General features: G+C 50.7%; 1 protein-coding gene and 1 long non-coding RNA gene across 3 annotated transcripts; both read right to left on the reverse strand.

The window, feature by feature from the left end:
• Nucleotides 1–2,669: 2,669 nt before the first annotated feature.
• Nucleotides 2,670–5,798, reverse strand: LOC101775176 (galactan beta-1,4-galactosyltransferase GALS1-like). The gene is given in 3 exon segments (XM_022823689.1): nucleotides 2,670–3,359; nucleotides 4,182–4,671; nucleotides 4,674–5,798. Coding segments are annotated over 3 exon segments (1,554 nt in total). The 5' UTR covers nucleotides 5,392–5,798; the 3' UTR covers nucleotides 2,670–3,013.
• A 2,016-nt stretch (nucleotides 5,799–7,814) lies between these two features.
• Nucleotides 7,815–10,726, reverse strand: LOC101775575. 2 transcript variants are annotated; one of them, XR_214544.3, is made up of 4 exons: nucleotides 9,544–10,726; nucleotides 8,939–9,437; nucleotides 8,699–8,827; nucleotides 7,815–8,279 (listed from the first exon to the last, which is right to left on the reverse strand). It is a non-coding gene; the product is annotated as an uncharacterized LOC101775575 (long non-coding RNA). The 2 variants fall into 2 exon arrangements; XR_001163316.2 differs by having other exon boundaries at nucleotides 7,815–8,827; nucleotides 9,544–10,721.
• Between the last annotated feature and the right edge of the window lie 5,409 nt (nucleotides 10,727–16,135).

The following is a 16,135-nucleotide window of genomic DNA, read 5'->3' on the forward strand; positions in this document are numbered from 1 at the left end:
TGCCTTGGTTTTAGGATGGAAAGGTGAAGATATAGAATAAGGAATCCTTCTGCCGGTGGCCTTACGTTGCTTTTCAGATGCCGCCGTGGTCTGGGACGGCTATAGTTGAGCAGAAGTAAAATTCATCGGCTCCATTTGATAGTCGCGTAGCATTTCTGTGGTACATAATTATATGCAGCTGCAGCTAGATGGAACGCTCGTTGAAGGCACCTGTCGTAGTGAGCTGCAGCATGCTGACTAGCTCACCTAAACGCACGGATTTGATGACGGTGTTAAGGTGAGCGGGAAGCCGAATCAGTGTGACAGATGGCACTGCTGAACGCGCATCGGGGCAAAACGATATAGATTAAGGTTCTTTAGAAGCTCCTTTCGTAAGATTCCTATTATATCGAATGTTTAGCTACTGTCATTGTCGAGATTAGCGGATCAAGACTACAGCAAGTAAATTTATTTTATACGCGTAAGGCTTCGGATGGTGGCGTGAGAGGATACGGGGTTAGACTGGTTCGGGCAGGAATAGCCCTACGTCCAGTATGAGAAGCTGCTCGTGTTACTCACGCGTGGTCTGTATTATGGGTTACAAACAGGCGAGAGAGGGAGCCGGTTCCAAGTCTCTTGGGTGTGCACTGATGCTCGTGAGGAGAGTGTGTGGGTTCTGTTGGCTCGAGCCTCCTCTGTCTCAGGCCCCCTGGTTCTCCTTTTATAGCGCAAGGAGGGTACCGGGGTTACAGACGAGCTAGGCGTGTGGAGAAGTAAAAGAGATAAGCTGAGTAAGGTACAACACGGGGACAAGGAGTGACTTCCCCTTCCTCTCCGGCCTTTGTCTCTCGTCAGCGTGGCCGTCGGAAGGGGGCAGCTGCCGCTGGATCCTGTTGGTGATTCTCTAGTCAACCGTCGCCGCCAGGCATGATGATGATGCCCGGCCGCCTTAGCCGTGCGCGTCGTGAGGGACGGCTGACCCTTGTAATCCTGCGTGTTGCTCGTGGAACACGGACGTCGCGTCCGTGTCGCCGAGCAAGCTGAGCGCGAGAACGGGCGGCGCCCTCCTGTGCCGGGCAACGCATGCAATGAGTACCCTACGGTGAATCAGGGGAGGCCGCGACCGCTGTAGCCTGTGCGGTTATGCTACAATGTTACGCCCGGGTACTTGTAGCGGGTCACGTCGAGGGGCGCGGGTGCCTTTTTGCGCGCTAGGGCCACGACGCATTTATGGCGAGATTGGTGGGGGCCCACGAGATCCGCGCCCTCGTCTGTTGGTCTGCGCCCGAGGTGGATCCTTGTCTTGTGGGCCCGGATGAGTCCGACCCTCTACGCCCGGGGTCGAGCGAGGCAGGGGGCCTGCGGCGAGGGGTCGGGCACAAGCGACCCTAGGACCGTGGGTCGGGTGAGGCAGAGTTTTGCCAGCGAGGGGTCGGACGTGTCCGACCCTGGGACCTTGGGTCGGGCGAGGCGGAGTAGAATGCTCCTTGCCCATGCCGGGTCGGCGGGGGTCGCTATTGCCGTAAGTAGGCCTGAGCCTTTATGATTGTTGTTTGAGGGTATAAGGAGGTCGTTAATATTTCCCCCAACAGATACTAATTACAAAACTAATTATACAGATGGAGGCTAATTTGCGAGACGAATCTATTAAGTCTAATTAGTCCATGATTTGACAATGTGGTGCAACAGTAAACATGTGTAATGATGGATTAATTAGGTTTAATAGATTCGTCTTGGGAATTAGCCTCCATCTGTGTAATTAGTTTTATAATTAGCTCATGTTTAGTCTTCCTAATTAGCCTCTGAACATTCGATGTGACTAAATTTTAGTCCGGACTAAAGATCCAAACAACCTCTAAGGGGCCGTTTGTTTCCCGCGGCTAAACTTTAGCTCCTATCACATCGAATGTTTAGATACTAATTATTAAATATAGACTATTTACAAAACCTATTGGACAGATGGAGGCTAAACGGCGAGACGAATCTATTAAGCCTAATTAGTCCATGATTTGACAATGTGCTGTTACAATAACCATTTGCTAATGATGGATTAATTAGGCTTAATAGATTCGTCTTGTCGTTTAGCCTCCATCCGTGTATTTAGTTTTACAATTAACTCATATTTAATCCTTCTAATTAGTCTTCGAATATTTGATGTGATATGGACTAAACTTTTACCTTAACTTAGGATCCAAACACCCATTGACTATGCGAGCTCAGATATTCTCTGAAGTACATACAGTGCATGCACGCTGTGACCTGTGAGCCGATTCCAGATTCCTGGAGGATGCAGTGCTCGTAAACAGATGGACAAAGCAGCGCGACCACCGACGGCCGACATGCCCAGCGGCCAGCGCGCGAGGCAAATCCAACGTGGGAGCACATGGAGCCACCCAAGCCGTCACGCGTGAATTGTCTTCCTGCTCCTCCCTCGCCCAACTCTTTCCGTTTCACGTCATCCTCCCATCACTCGCAAAGTCGCAGTCAGTTGGATGCCTAGCCCATCCCGGCATGCACGACATGATACTGATTTGCAAGCACGGCGCCGACCCGCCCGCCCCGCCCGCCCCCGTGTCCCAGAGGCTGCAAAAGCACAATACCGTGCAATCTAGTTTCAAGTAACCGTCAGTTGACAGGAATGCTCGCTTGGGGAAAAGGCTTATCGTTCCCTACCCTTTCGAAACTCACAGTTGAGAAGGAATCAGAAATGCCTCTTCTTCCTGAATTTGGAATAAATTAATCTAGTAGTAAAAGGCTAGAAGAACTATAAACAGATGTGAGGGATACAGGGATAACAAGGTAAAGAGAAGAAATTGCAGCAACAGCAGCGACTCTGTAGAGAGGTCACGCCAATAAAGACCAAAACTTTACACCATTTGGACCACCCCTAACAGGCCCATCCACCATTGACCGGCCAGATGAAGTTGCAACGCCGCACAATAGCAGCAGCAGATCGAGGGTCCTCATGAACCGAAGCATCCAAAGAATGTCAATGTATATATGTACCGTCAGCCTTCAGTTGCCGAGCTTGCTACTATGTCTGAACTGATCCGATGGTCTCCTTCTCGAACCGCTTGATCTCGCCCGCCACTCGCTTCATGCTATCGTCGTACACGAAGGGGGTCTTCTCAAACATGATCTTGCTACCGTTAACTGGCATCGGGACGAACTCACGGCACGGCTCTCCCATGACGTTGATGGAGTTGTGATAGTGGTAGTATCTGATCAGGCTCTCCGTCTTGTGCGTTGTCCTCCCGCGGACGTTTTGCGACATGTGCACTCCAGTTGAGTAAGCGTTTCGAGCTTGGATGGCGTACTTGCGATCCCGGCGAACTTTGGTGATGGAGTTGCGGAAGACGAGTTTCTCAAATCCCCATTCTCTGCATATCAATGGGCACACGTGTAAGATGCTTTAGCATGGAACAGTAAGAGGCATACTGGATTATCAATTATCAATTTGGAAACAAAGGAATAAAAAATCTCATGCAGAGAGAAGCAAAATAATATGCAAGACAAAAAAATGTTTTTTAACTTTTGGAATCAAATAATTACCTGCGATAGAAACTTATCAGCAGCAATTCTGATTTTAGTGAAAGTGGTACAGAAGGCACGTATGCAGAGCTTTTTCTGTTTTCCTTTTTCAATTGAGGTTGTTTTTAATTTTTCAGTCAGTGATGAGAAACATTTCATCTGTACAGCATTTTCAGCTTGTAAAAACTAAAAGATGACCTTTTTATGACCAACTTGCTATGCATATCATCACACTGTCATTTGAAACATATTAACCTAACAAATGCCTTACTACGATTTTTAGTTCCGGCGTGAACATTGCACAAGAATCTTCGGTTAAGTAGGGACAAATGCACTGAGTGTTTGCACCTGACTTTAGAGAACACAGTTGGAATCTAACTAAGGCCATGTGAGGGTTGCAAGGTCACAAAGAACAACACATTACCAAATCAGTCAACAGATTGCATAAACAAATAGCCACCGACTTGCTTTCTTAACCAATCAGAGGATGTCTGTATGATTACTCAAATAGGAAACAATTGTTTCCTTGTGGCCCTAACATGATGCCTACAAACAAGCGTAAATTTAGGATGATTGTAGCAACTGGGGCAGTTTTCAATACAAAATGTAATTGCATATGTATGAATCAAACCAACGTAAAGCATGTGGTACGAGGAAACAGGAATACCAACCTTGAGTAATTTCTGCTTGGATCCTCCACGCAGAGCTTGCTGGACATTGGATTCTGCTCGATGGTGAACTGAGAGTACCCCGAGAGCTTGCCAATCACCTCATCGAGCTTCTGCCCATTAGGCAGGTAAAGGTACTCGTCGACGTCGAAGAAGAAGGTCCAATTGGCGGCGTGCCGGTACCGGTGCAGGCAATCGTTCACCACCAAGAACTGGTTGTAGTAGTATCCATCGTACTCCGCCTGCGCCCGGATGTCCTGCACGGTGACCCGGCCGGCCCTGACCCACGGATCCAGCACCGCCTTCACCTCCGGGCTGATGCCGCCGGCGTCGTGGAGCACGAAGTGCGACCTGGGCCCGAAGAAGTGAGCGTGGTATGCCACCCACTCGCGCATCCGGCTGGCGCTGAGGTTGCCGTACAGCGACGAGCCGCAGTAGAGGTAGTCGTACTGGAACGGCGGGCTGAAGCGGGACTCGTCGTAGAGCCCGGCGCCTCCTCGAGAGCGACGAAGCGCTCGTACCGACGGGAGGCGGTGGAGTAGTAGGCGTGGACGAGGAGCTTGCCGCCGGCGTTCCCGGCGTTGGGGTTGGACGGGAACGTGCAGTTGACGACGACGACGGTGTAGACGCGGCCGTAGCCCCAGTCCGGGAGCATCTTGTACGCCTTGGTCCGGACGGGGCGCGGCGAGGGGTCGCTGGCGGTGGGGTTGGGCAGCCACTCGCACTTGAAGTAGGGGGTGCCGAACACGTGGGTGGGCTTGGACGCCAGCCCCACGACGGCGAACGTCCGCGGCCCGCCCCGGTACGCGCCCATCTGCACGAACAGCGCCGCTGCGCTGCCGTACGGCCGGAGCACCCGCTTGTTCGGATCCTCCGGCCGCGCCGGCCGCGCCAGACGCACGTGGGCGGCATTAGCAGCGGCTGTGGTGGTACCTGAAACCGCCGCCGGCTGTTTCGTGTCCGCGGCTGCGCCGGCGGTGGCGTTATAAGACGGGAGGTCGGCGGCGGCGGTGGTGGCGAGGAGGGAGCAAGGGGACGACGCGGAGGTGCGAGCCGCGGTGAGCATTGAGCCGTAGGGCTGGAGCTGCCAGAACGCCACGAAGAGCGTAAGGAAGGCGAGCGAGGCCACGAACGACTTGACGTCGACGCACGGGATGGCGAACGGCGCGCCGCCGCCGCCGCCGCCCGCGTCTTTCCTTGCGTTATACTTCATGGTTAACCTCGATTGCAGCTCCTCCCCTGCTGCCGCGCGCTATCAGCCGGGGTAGCGACCAACGCGAATGCACCGGCCGGATACGCTGCCAGGCACGGCCGGAGCTCGCCGCAGCACTCTCTCTTTTCTCCTCTGCTCTCCAAAGTCCCCCCGGACACTGAAGAACACCGAACACGCGCCCGGATCGACGGCGATAAAAGGCGAGAAAGTATGGGAGGATGCGAAGAATATGGAAGGTGACGATGGAGAAAGAAGGTGACGAGGCTGGTGGTGGTGCGGGAATCGGTCGGGTCCCGGTCGGTATGGGTTGCCTGGACGGGAGGCGGAGGGATGCTTCTGGACGCGCGCCGGCCGAGTGGTGGTGGATGGGGGCCGCGCCACGAAGCAACAGTCAAGGCCGGTTGGCTTCCGAGTTATGGCAGCTTGCTCTGCCCGGCTCGGGGTCGGGCAGCCGTAAATGGCGGCTGGTGGGCTGCCGTTTACCGCCGCGCCGCTTCGTGCGGTACCAAGTCCTGTACGCAGCCAGCGTAATGCGACGCGTCCCCACCAAACGCGTTGCTGGTAAGCCGTGGTCGCAGCCTGGCGGTGCCTGGTGAAGAATCGAAGAGGAAGAAATCGGGTAGAAATGGATGCCAGCTCCGGCTCAGTGAAAACGGAGCTTTCACACGCCTGGTTACGTTGCCACCGACGCAGACCGCCCGAGACTAGTAGTCAGTTCTGAGTCCTCGGTAGTTTTTTCAAACTGAAGGTAAGTACTCAGTAGCCAACCCCACGACCACCGCTCCGAGCCTCCGAGGATGCAGAATTGGAGATCGTGGATGCCGTGGCTTCGTCTAACGGCGACGCCGCCGACTGGCCGAGTTACTCGGACAACCTCCACGGACCACGACCCAAACGGCGCCGCCTCCCTCGACGTGTCACCAACCGCGTAGATGCTTCGCTTCGGCGGCACATGAGCAAACGACGTCCGCGGCTCCCCATATACAACTCCCAGGCACCTTTCGAACCCAGCACGACGTGTCAGACGATCGCGTTACACGTACTCCATCGACTCTCCGCCTAGAAGACGAGCCATCCGCCGTCATCATCCCCGTCTACCCGTCTTCCTCGCGGGCTCCCTGGCCCCGCCTCCGGCGCGGCAGCGCCTCCACCTGTACCATGCACGAGCAGAGGTCGCCATCCCGACCCCCCATCAAGGCCGCGTCTTTACACGCGAGGGTCCCCCGCCTTTCGACTTTCTTGCTTTCAAGGACACTCGCGGTATCATTTCTCCTTTTCCTAACCTTCCTCTGCAGCCTACGCGCCCGTCTGCCGTGCGTTGTGCGGTTGGGCGAGCCGAATCACAGCACGACCATCGACCCGTGCCTAAACAAAACGAGCCGGCAGTTTGTGTTTAGGGGAGGCCAGATCCCGGCAAATGGCGGGGGTATCCTGTGCATGTAACCTGCGTACATGTGGATCCTAATGATTCGATCTAACCTCTGCAAGGTGCGTGGGCGGTTTGCAAGCAGCATCCACGAGTACTCCCTCCGTTTTAAAAGCGTGATATGACTTGACACGATCTCCTAAATTACATTTTGATCGTTCATTTATCTTACGTTATAAACTTATAATCAATCACTGGAGATTACATTTGATTACGAATCTAAAGTTTATATTATAAAAATAAAAAATATTGCTAAATTATTTATAAAAATTGTAAAGTTTGAATCTTGTGTGCCTTATAAAGACTAGTAGAAATGCCCGTGCGTTGCTACGGGTTTCTCAGCTTATTATTCTTGTATGGTTATTTATGTTTTTTTTAAAAACAGTATGGTTGCTTAGTGTCTATATTGATGTTGTCGCTTTTATAATTTTTTTAGAGGTTCTCATTTCGTAGGTTGTATATTGGTATATTGCAGTCCGTTTCCTTTCCGGCTGCTGCGGTGGCTCGGGTGCAGCGACATTGGGTTGGAGTCCCAGCAACGGACGCACGGGCTCTTGTGTAGCCGGTGTACCTTGTCCTCGCGACTGTGAAGCCGGTCACCAGCACGTCGAGGACCATGTCCCAGTTAATCTGATAGGCGATGCGCATGGACTGTGCAAAGAGGACATGTTCCATCGCCGGCGCAACAGCTAATATTGCTTCAGCGGATTTTCACTTTAAGTATAGCTAGGTTAGCTGCTCCGCTTTGAATCCAGATTGAAAAATCAAACAAGAAAACCTAGCTCGTTACATTGTTAGATTTAGCATCCAATTCTCTGAAATTACGAGGATATAGCTAATGTCTCAGCCTCCGTGTTTAATTTGCCATCTAACTCTGAGACCATGATGAGAGTCCAGCTTCTTTAAAATTGCCTCTCTCGAGATCAAATCTCCAGGTCAATGATAGCACAAAAAGTCACAAGTCTTTATAAATCTATTTTCCATTAGATAGACATCATGAAATTAACATAACTATTCATAAAAGAACCATAAAAAATGTTTCTCCATCAGGCCACATTTCATGATGGACTCTACACATGAAATGGATTATATCTGACAAATCACAATGACAACATGCCATTGGCGTGCAGTGACACACATGCTCGCACACTTGGATCAAGACATGGTACAAGAGGCAACTCAAATAAATTGTACTAATCACATAAGTATAATAGGGACTATGATTTGATACAATTTATCTTCATCATTTGAATGTTTTAAGCTTCTTTTGATACACTCATATTGACATCACCCTCTTTCTTTTCACTCTTGAGTATTGCAGATACAACTTATGAAGTCCAGGACACCGGAGGGTATATTGTATTTACATTCATTGTCTTTGTATGTTAGTAGTTGTCCCAAAATTCGCTTTCTAAGCTCGTAGCCATCCTGTAGATTTATATTTTTTTTCTGGCTCACGGCACTATTGGGAGCCAGAGAAGGGCCATAAAATATGTGGGGGAGTCAATTAGTAACATACTGACAATGGAGGGGTCAAGTGTAAGTGTATAACTAAGCTACTATTTCATCTCCATAAAGCAGTGCGCATTCAAGATATGACCCCGGCATATCTCCACTAAATATTGCAGACTGGTGAACTACTTCTGATAAAATAATTAATTTTTTCCAATATAGTAAAGTATGTGTTACCAATGCCGTCATGATTCTGTGGTCTAACATTTTTGTGATAACTATATTATAAACTTTGCAGAATGAATCAACTGAACCTTCCTGGATACCATAGCAACCAAATGATGCAAGGCTAATATGTAATGGAAACGAACAACCCAAGTGAACAAATATTTATCAGTCAAATGGTTTAAATCATTGGATATTAGATACCTGAATGCAGAATCTGACAGTGTAAATCCCTTCTTCATTGTACTCAGGGATTATTATAACTTCTGATATACCGGACGCCTCAGTTAAAACTGCGACTGCACTTAGGAACCAACAGTCTCCCAACCGACCCTAAAAAAGAACAATTCGGTAAATTGATACCAATCAGGTATAAATGATCGTGCCTTAAATTACTTGACAACAATTCTGGCTGCACAGAAGCAGAAAACAAAATCCTTATACCTGACACACATGTGAGGAATTCACAGAACCAGAAAACAAGCATGGCTGAGAATTGATAGATATCTCCTTTGCTATGTCCGAAGGCCTCATCCACTTAGAAACAACCCATACCCATAAATTAATGTGTCAGTAACTCAACCAATATTTTTCCACACAAGTGCAAGAGCTGTGCACATGGAATACATGCAATTTCAGAGGTGGATCCGTTGGATCTGCAAATAAAGAACGATCATCTGGAGGGAACTCTTGATCAGTAAAGTTTCTCTCTCCTTTAGCAACAAGAGCATCCCTGACAGCCCTTTCAACAGACATCATACGCTGGTTGACTTCGTCTAGTGTCTCAAACCTTGGTTTTCTTGGGTCTCCTAGCAAAGGAGTCAATGTCAATAGCTACAGCATCATGTACCGGGCGTTTCCTACCATTTGAGTACTGCCCATCCCATTCGACATCCCCTTGATCATATAGCTCATAAGCCTCTTCACTTTCCCAATCATCCACCTAGATGAAACAGTAAATTAGAAAGTCACATTCAGTTTCATATTCCCTCCCAATTCAGGACATCACAAAACACTGAAAGTACATAAGTTCCAGGTAAAATCAATACCCTTGCAGAATAGCTTCCATGCCAAGCATCACCAGCTCCAAGGTCAAAAAAGCCATGCTCGGCAGGTGAAATGGTTGTATGCAATGCAACAACCTCATCTTCACTGAGGCATCTTCCCCATAGAAAAGCATCCATGATCTGCATCTTTGAGTCTGAACCTTCACTATCTGACCTACCAAAGGCATCTAAGTCTATGGGTGGCCGAGCACCAACCCAAATATCGGTCCCAGGTTCCCAAATACCGTTAATTGTTGGCAATGGCAGCCCATTTTGATATCCATCATAAACTCCATCAATGAAAGAAGTCGCTTCACCTGGGTCGGCATCTATAGTTACTGTGACAAGGTGCCAACTACAAATACACATAGCAGGCCGTGGCCAGCGGCCGACCACGCGGGCAGGGATGGCTCCCCTCACGCGCCCCGACCGCTCTCAGTCACAGCTGCACCAGGCAGCGATGCCCCCAGGGCCCCAGCCCGCCGCGGTCACTGACGCGTGCAGGTGTCGCGTGTGCTCACGCGCATGGCTGCGCGCCCGCTTTCTGGTGCCCGGCCAGCTGACTGAGAGCGCTGACCCCCACTCGCGCGTCGCGGTCACGGCCCGTGCACCGCGCGCCCACCGCCGATGGGCAGATCTCGCCGGCGGGCAGATCTCGTGGCCACCCGAGACCTTACCCCCGCCGGCGTCGGGCCCTAGCCGCTCCGTTCGGGGACCTCGCCCCCGCTGGCCGTAAGTCCAAGTCGCACTGCTCGGGACATCACCCCTGCCAACCTGGGGAGCTCGCCCCCGCCAGTCCCGGGTACCGGCCGCACTGTCAAGGGACTCCCTCCCTTAAATTCCTCCTTCAATCGCCGCCAGCTGCTGCTCGACGCCGCCCCTGCCTTGCCTCTTGCCGGCACCTCCTTCGCCAAGGTGAGGAGGGGAGAGGACCTCCCTTCACACTCTCCCTCTTCCCCCTCTCCACAGTCGCGACGGGGGCAGGGGCACGGGGCAGCGGCAACAGAGGCGACGCGCCCAAGGTAGGAGGAAAGTGCGGCGCGGGGAGCAGAGGGGATCGACCAGCCTCCCTGTTGAGGCTCGGGGCGGGGTCCGGGGGCGCGGATGAGGGAGCGCAGGCGGCGGACACGAGGGGGAGAGATGGAGGAAAGGAGAAGCTTGTTCGCCTTAACCCCCTCCCTTCCCTCCTTTTTCCACCCGAGCTCCCATCTCTTGAAAATTTGGATTGCGGGTTGAACAGGAGTGCGGGTTGATTTCACAAAACTTGAGGGGGGTTTTCGTAAAATTACCACGACGGTTGAAGGATTGAAAGGGGTTGAACAGGAGTGCGGGTTGATTTCACAAAACTTGAGACGGTTGAAGGATTGAAAGAAACATCCTCTCTTTAATATTAGGTATAGATAAACGGATGGAGTACCAAGTATCCGCCCGTCATTGCATCACCTGATCCGGTAGAGTTCGCACCAGATGCCCCTCACTACGCAAAGCCAAACTAGGCACGCGAGCGTCTTGACGCTCGATCTTGGACCGCGTCCACCGCTACCCACCTTTCTGACCTTCCATGTGAACGGATCCACAACTATTCCACATACTTATCCTCTTTCCCCATTCACACGGCTGGCTAACTGTGTGTCTGCATCCTTCTTATTCTCTTCCTCGTTTCTCCTCCCTCACCTGATCTAGATCTATTGATGAAATCACCGAGCTTGAGAAGGTGTTGAGGAGGGGGGAGAGTGTGGGAGTAGGTGGCCTGCTAGGGGCTACGGCGCAGCGAGCTCCCAGTGCGGCAGGCTGGCAGCTGCGACAGTTGCATGCGTAGGCACAACTCGCGGCGATGGGCACGGCAGGAGTGGCAACAAGCATGGTTGGAGCAATGATGGGAGTGGGAGGGTGCATCAGGAGCGGTGCCCACGGGTGGTGTTGGGAGAGGGAGAGCGCAGCTCATGGTGGTGGGCGTCGTAGGAGCCGCGACGGGAGCGGCCAGCACGCAGCGGCGGTCGGATCGTCGGAGTCTTTGCTGGATTTTTCATCTTTTCTTTTCCCCTTTGATATAACTTTTGTTCGAAAATTTTTGTTCCAAAGTTTTGTATATAACTTTTTGTTTCAACTTTTATTCCTATTTTTTGTCCCCAAATTTTTGTGTGTTAATTTTTTCTTTAAAGTTCTGACCTCAATGTTTGTTTCCAAACCTTCTTCTCCAATTTTTTTTATAAATTTCTTGAGATAGTTGTCTACAAATCTGTTTAAACATTGTATGCAAATTTGTACGAGAGGGGAACACCGATGATTCACAAACAGAAAGAGGGGAGCGGTCCGACAAAACAGCAGCTTGCCATAAATATATGTCCGAAATCGCTTATTGCGAAGCCTCGTGGCGCGCGCTAATTAGCAAACCCCCCTCGCCATCGCGTTCTCGGAGCTGGAATGCCGGATCCCGCCGCTCCCGTGTGCAGAGTTCAAACTACAGCTATCACCCAACTTCGATAGCACATGGCAAACAAACAATACCCCGCCCGTCTGATCTCTGCGTATATAATTATTGCTGCTACTAGTAATTAGTGCACACTGGTAACTTCATATGCAACCGCACCGATCTAATCGTGCCATCGTGGTCTATGTGACTGACGAAACACATGTGTTTTTTTTCCTCTATGCACGACTGACAACCGTTGCGCGGCGGCCTAGAAATGTAGAGAGATGGACGTGTGAGTAAAGGATGAGCTCCGCCGTAGATGATAGATCTACCAGGTGATACGGTGGTTTCGGCGTCCATGTCGACAGGGACGTATGGTGTGGGGTCCAAGTCCCTAAGGGAGAAACCATTCGAGGAATCTAGCTCTGCATCTGCGCTGTACGTTCCGTTGTTGGTCAAGGAAAGCCGGCGAGAGGCTAGCTAGAGTAATGCATCCCACTTGCCGGTGATAGATTCGTAGCTAGAGCTGCACATTGTCGGTTAGCAGCAGCCTGCGAACCCGTGCACCAGCATGGGACGGCCATGGCCCAGTCTGTAAGTTTCCCTTTGTTATTAATGGCTCCATGAATTCACATTTTTTCCTTTGTTTAGACAAGAGGACTATATCCTCTGACTGCTCTGAAGAGCATTGCAATGCCATAAACGAAGGGGGTGTTTGGTTGTCACTCCTAAAATTCCTATCACATCGAATGTTTAGATACTAATTAGGAGTATTAAACATACACTAATTACAAAACCAATTGCACAGATGGAGACTAATTTGTGTGACGTATCTATTAAGCCTAATTAGTTCATAATTTGACAATGTGATGCTACAGTTTACATGTGCTAATGATGGATTAGTTAGGCTTAATAGATTCGTCTCGTGAATTAGTCTCCATCTGTGTAATTAGTTTTATAATTAACTCATATTTAGTCTTTCTAATTAGCCTCCAAACATTCGATGTGACATGAATTTTAGTCTGGACTAAAGATCCAAACACCCCGAAGACACCGTGTGAACTAGGAATAGTATTTGCCACAGAGGCGCCAATGGCACGTGACTGAAATGAACAGCAAGCATCAAGTGGTTAAAGAACAAATAAAAACTGGGCTGAGACGCAAGTTTCACACGCAATGGACCTCGTAAAGTTTTAATTTGGCGCTGCAGTTTTTACAGGTATATTTAGTTCGATGGTTGCTATCCTTGAATTGAAGCCAGCTACTCCCGCTTGAGGTGGCAAATTAAAGAGACGAGAAACGTCACGCTCATGTCCTGCGGTAGGAAAAGAGAGGTGACGGGGCCATCAACCGCTGCTAATCTGCTATACAAGGGAGAATGGAAAGCAACAGAGAGAGGAGCATGCTGTATTGCTGTAAATCCGAATGTTCGATGCCTCACCAACCACGGTTTGCGCGTCCTGTTATAACGACAGAGAAGGAAGCGAATGTAGCCAGCCTCTGTCTTCAAGTGGGGAGAAGAGAGGAGGCGTTTAGCTGTCATGAACTCACGGAGTCATTGTGGCATGGTGCCAAAGGCTCTAAGCGCAAGCTGGAGGCTGGAGCGCGTGTGGAAGTGGAACCAGCCTGACGCGACCGGATCGATCGCGACGCGGCCCATCAGATACGGACCGACAGGCGCTTCGGCTGCCCAGGATCACGATCGTAATCCTGCTGCATGGCAGACTGCGAACTGGCGAGGCCTCCACCCTCCATGCCTCCGGGCCTCAGCGCTCTGCCGCGACGTGGGCGCGAACAGAGAGAAGCTGCCAGGCAGGTGCACTGCACTGGAATCACTGGGTCAGGGAGGGTGAATCTGCGGCCACGGCTAGTGCCCGGCGGGGCCAGAGCCCAGAGTCGCCAGACCCAACGGCTACTGGGCTACTGGCAGCGGTTGGCATTTCGCGGCACGTGACGGCGGCTTCCGCGGGCTGGGCCCCGGTGCGCGCCTCCCCCGCTCCCATCCCATGGCCCATGGATCCTTTCGACGATCAGTCCCCATCCGTTTGGCTTCGCATGTTTTTTTTTTCTGGTTTTCCGTGCTGCAAAGTGCAAACGTGGCCATACTCGACTCATTGCCTCATTGGGCACCTCGCCTCGCTTGGGGTTTGATGCAGTATATAGGCAGTCAGTGTTGGCTGGGACTGAACACCGGTGGATGCTGCCATGCTGGCCCTTCCACTATCATATCGCGGACTCGCGGTGCTGTACTGGCATACTACTACTGTATCGTCACGTACTCACGTCAGAATTGCCTTCAAAACAGGAGTCAACCGTTCGTTGATTAACCATCATCCGCGATTCTGCATTGCCATTCACATTCAGCCCCCGTTGAAGAAAGAAGACGCGTTTTTTCAGTTTGCAATGAAGCTAAGCAAGCAACACTAGCGTGTCAGCCAGCTTGCTTCCTGAACATAACTGAACTCCCCGGATGCTGTCATGCTGGCCCTTCCACGATCAGGTCGCGGGACTCGCGAGCTCAATTCTAGCAGCAAAGCCTCTTCTGAGCCCATTGAGCGCCAGCCCAGTTAGGCCCATCACCGCTATCTCTCTCATCCTGTCAAATGGGCAACGTCAGCCAGCCCCTACGCTTCTCTCTCTCTCGAAAAACCGTTGACAGAAACGAAAGTCGAAAGCCGTTGCCCATTTGACAGTAAGCGTTTGGCAGGATGCTTTGCCCTCTCGCAGTTAGGCCTATCTTTGCAGCAATTTTGTTGGTCTGTTCGGGAAACTACGTATGATGGACTGATTTAAAAAAGAAAGAAAAGAAACTAATATGATGGAAGGGGAGAGCAATGGCAGAGTTCTTCTCAGCTCAAAAGAAGAAGAAGAATGGCTGAATGGGTTGATGCGGGCTCTACTGAATACTCACTATGGGTAGCTACTAACTGCTCCATCCATTCCAAATTATAAGTCATTTTAATTTTCTTGAGTGTTAAAGCATTTCAAATTTAACTAAATTTACATAGTAAAGTACTAACATTCACGATATCAAATAAGTGTCATTAGTTTCTTCATCAAATATATTTTCATAATATATGTATTCGGTGCCATAAATTTTTGTGATCCTCTCTATAATTTTGGTCAAACATAAAATAGTTTGACTCTCCAAAAAAGTTGGAATAATTTATAATTTGAAATGGAGGGTAGTTTTTCTCTCTTTCTGCCTTGAGTCCAGGACTTGAGGTCAACTTGATCTTATGTCTTACTCGCTGTAGCTGCTTTATTATGAGCAGAGGCTGCTAGCAGCGTAGGAGTAGGACAGTGAATCGAAAAGATCAAATATCTCTACACAGATATATCTCTACAAAGATATATAGAGGACGATGACTTTGCCTGATAATTCAAAATCTAAGATAGTGGGTATATTTACCCGTACAAGCAGTTTTCCACTTCTGCGGGCACCATTTGGACGTCTTTATTGTCTTTGGTTCATTCGCTACGTTGCCACCCCAGCTCCATGGGCCATGGCCTCTGACTCTTCATCGGTGCGTCAAGTCCGACGACCGAACCGCGCTCAACTTGATGTTCCCGCCCACGCGCGCCACCATTGACCCGTCCTGCCGCTTCGACCAGCCGGCGGCTGCATGCTCGATCCCGTCTCGCTTAAACCGTGGACACGTACCTCTCCGCCGCGTCCCTGCTCACCGGGAAGTTCTGGGTGCTGTATGTACCCTGACGACGACGCGTAGGCGTAGTGCGACGACGAGGTGACGTCGGGGCTGGTGACCTCGCTGTGCGACATGGACGTCCGCGCCGTAGTCCCCCTCCTCCCCGGCGGCGAGCACCGAGCGGCACGGGCCACATGAACACCGGCTTGGACGTGGCCACGGGGAGTCGGGGAGCGGCGGCACGGAACGCGTCTGCAGGATGGCCTGCGCCGTGGGCCGCTCGTTGGTTAACCATCTGCATTGCCATTCACATACAGCCGCCTCTTTTGAACCCATTGAGTGTCACAGCACAGGAAAGAGTGCTAGGCCCATCTCGAAGCAACATTGAAGACTTCCGTTTAAGAGTGAAACATGCGGACAGTCCTTAATCTTGTTAATAGAGTGTCAATCAAGGACTGAAAAAGTAAGAACTATGAAAATATGCATCTGGGTCCATAAACTTATTAAGGTAGGTCTTATAGATACAAAATGC

Source organism: Setaria italica, chromosome I (genome assembly GCF_000263155.2).
Source record: "Setaria italica strain Yugu1 chromosome I, Setaria_italica_v2.0, whole genome shotgun sequence".
Lineage (NCBI taxonomy): Eukaryota > Viridiplantae > Streptophyta > Magnoliopsida > Poales > Poaceae > Setaria > Setaria italica.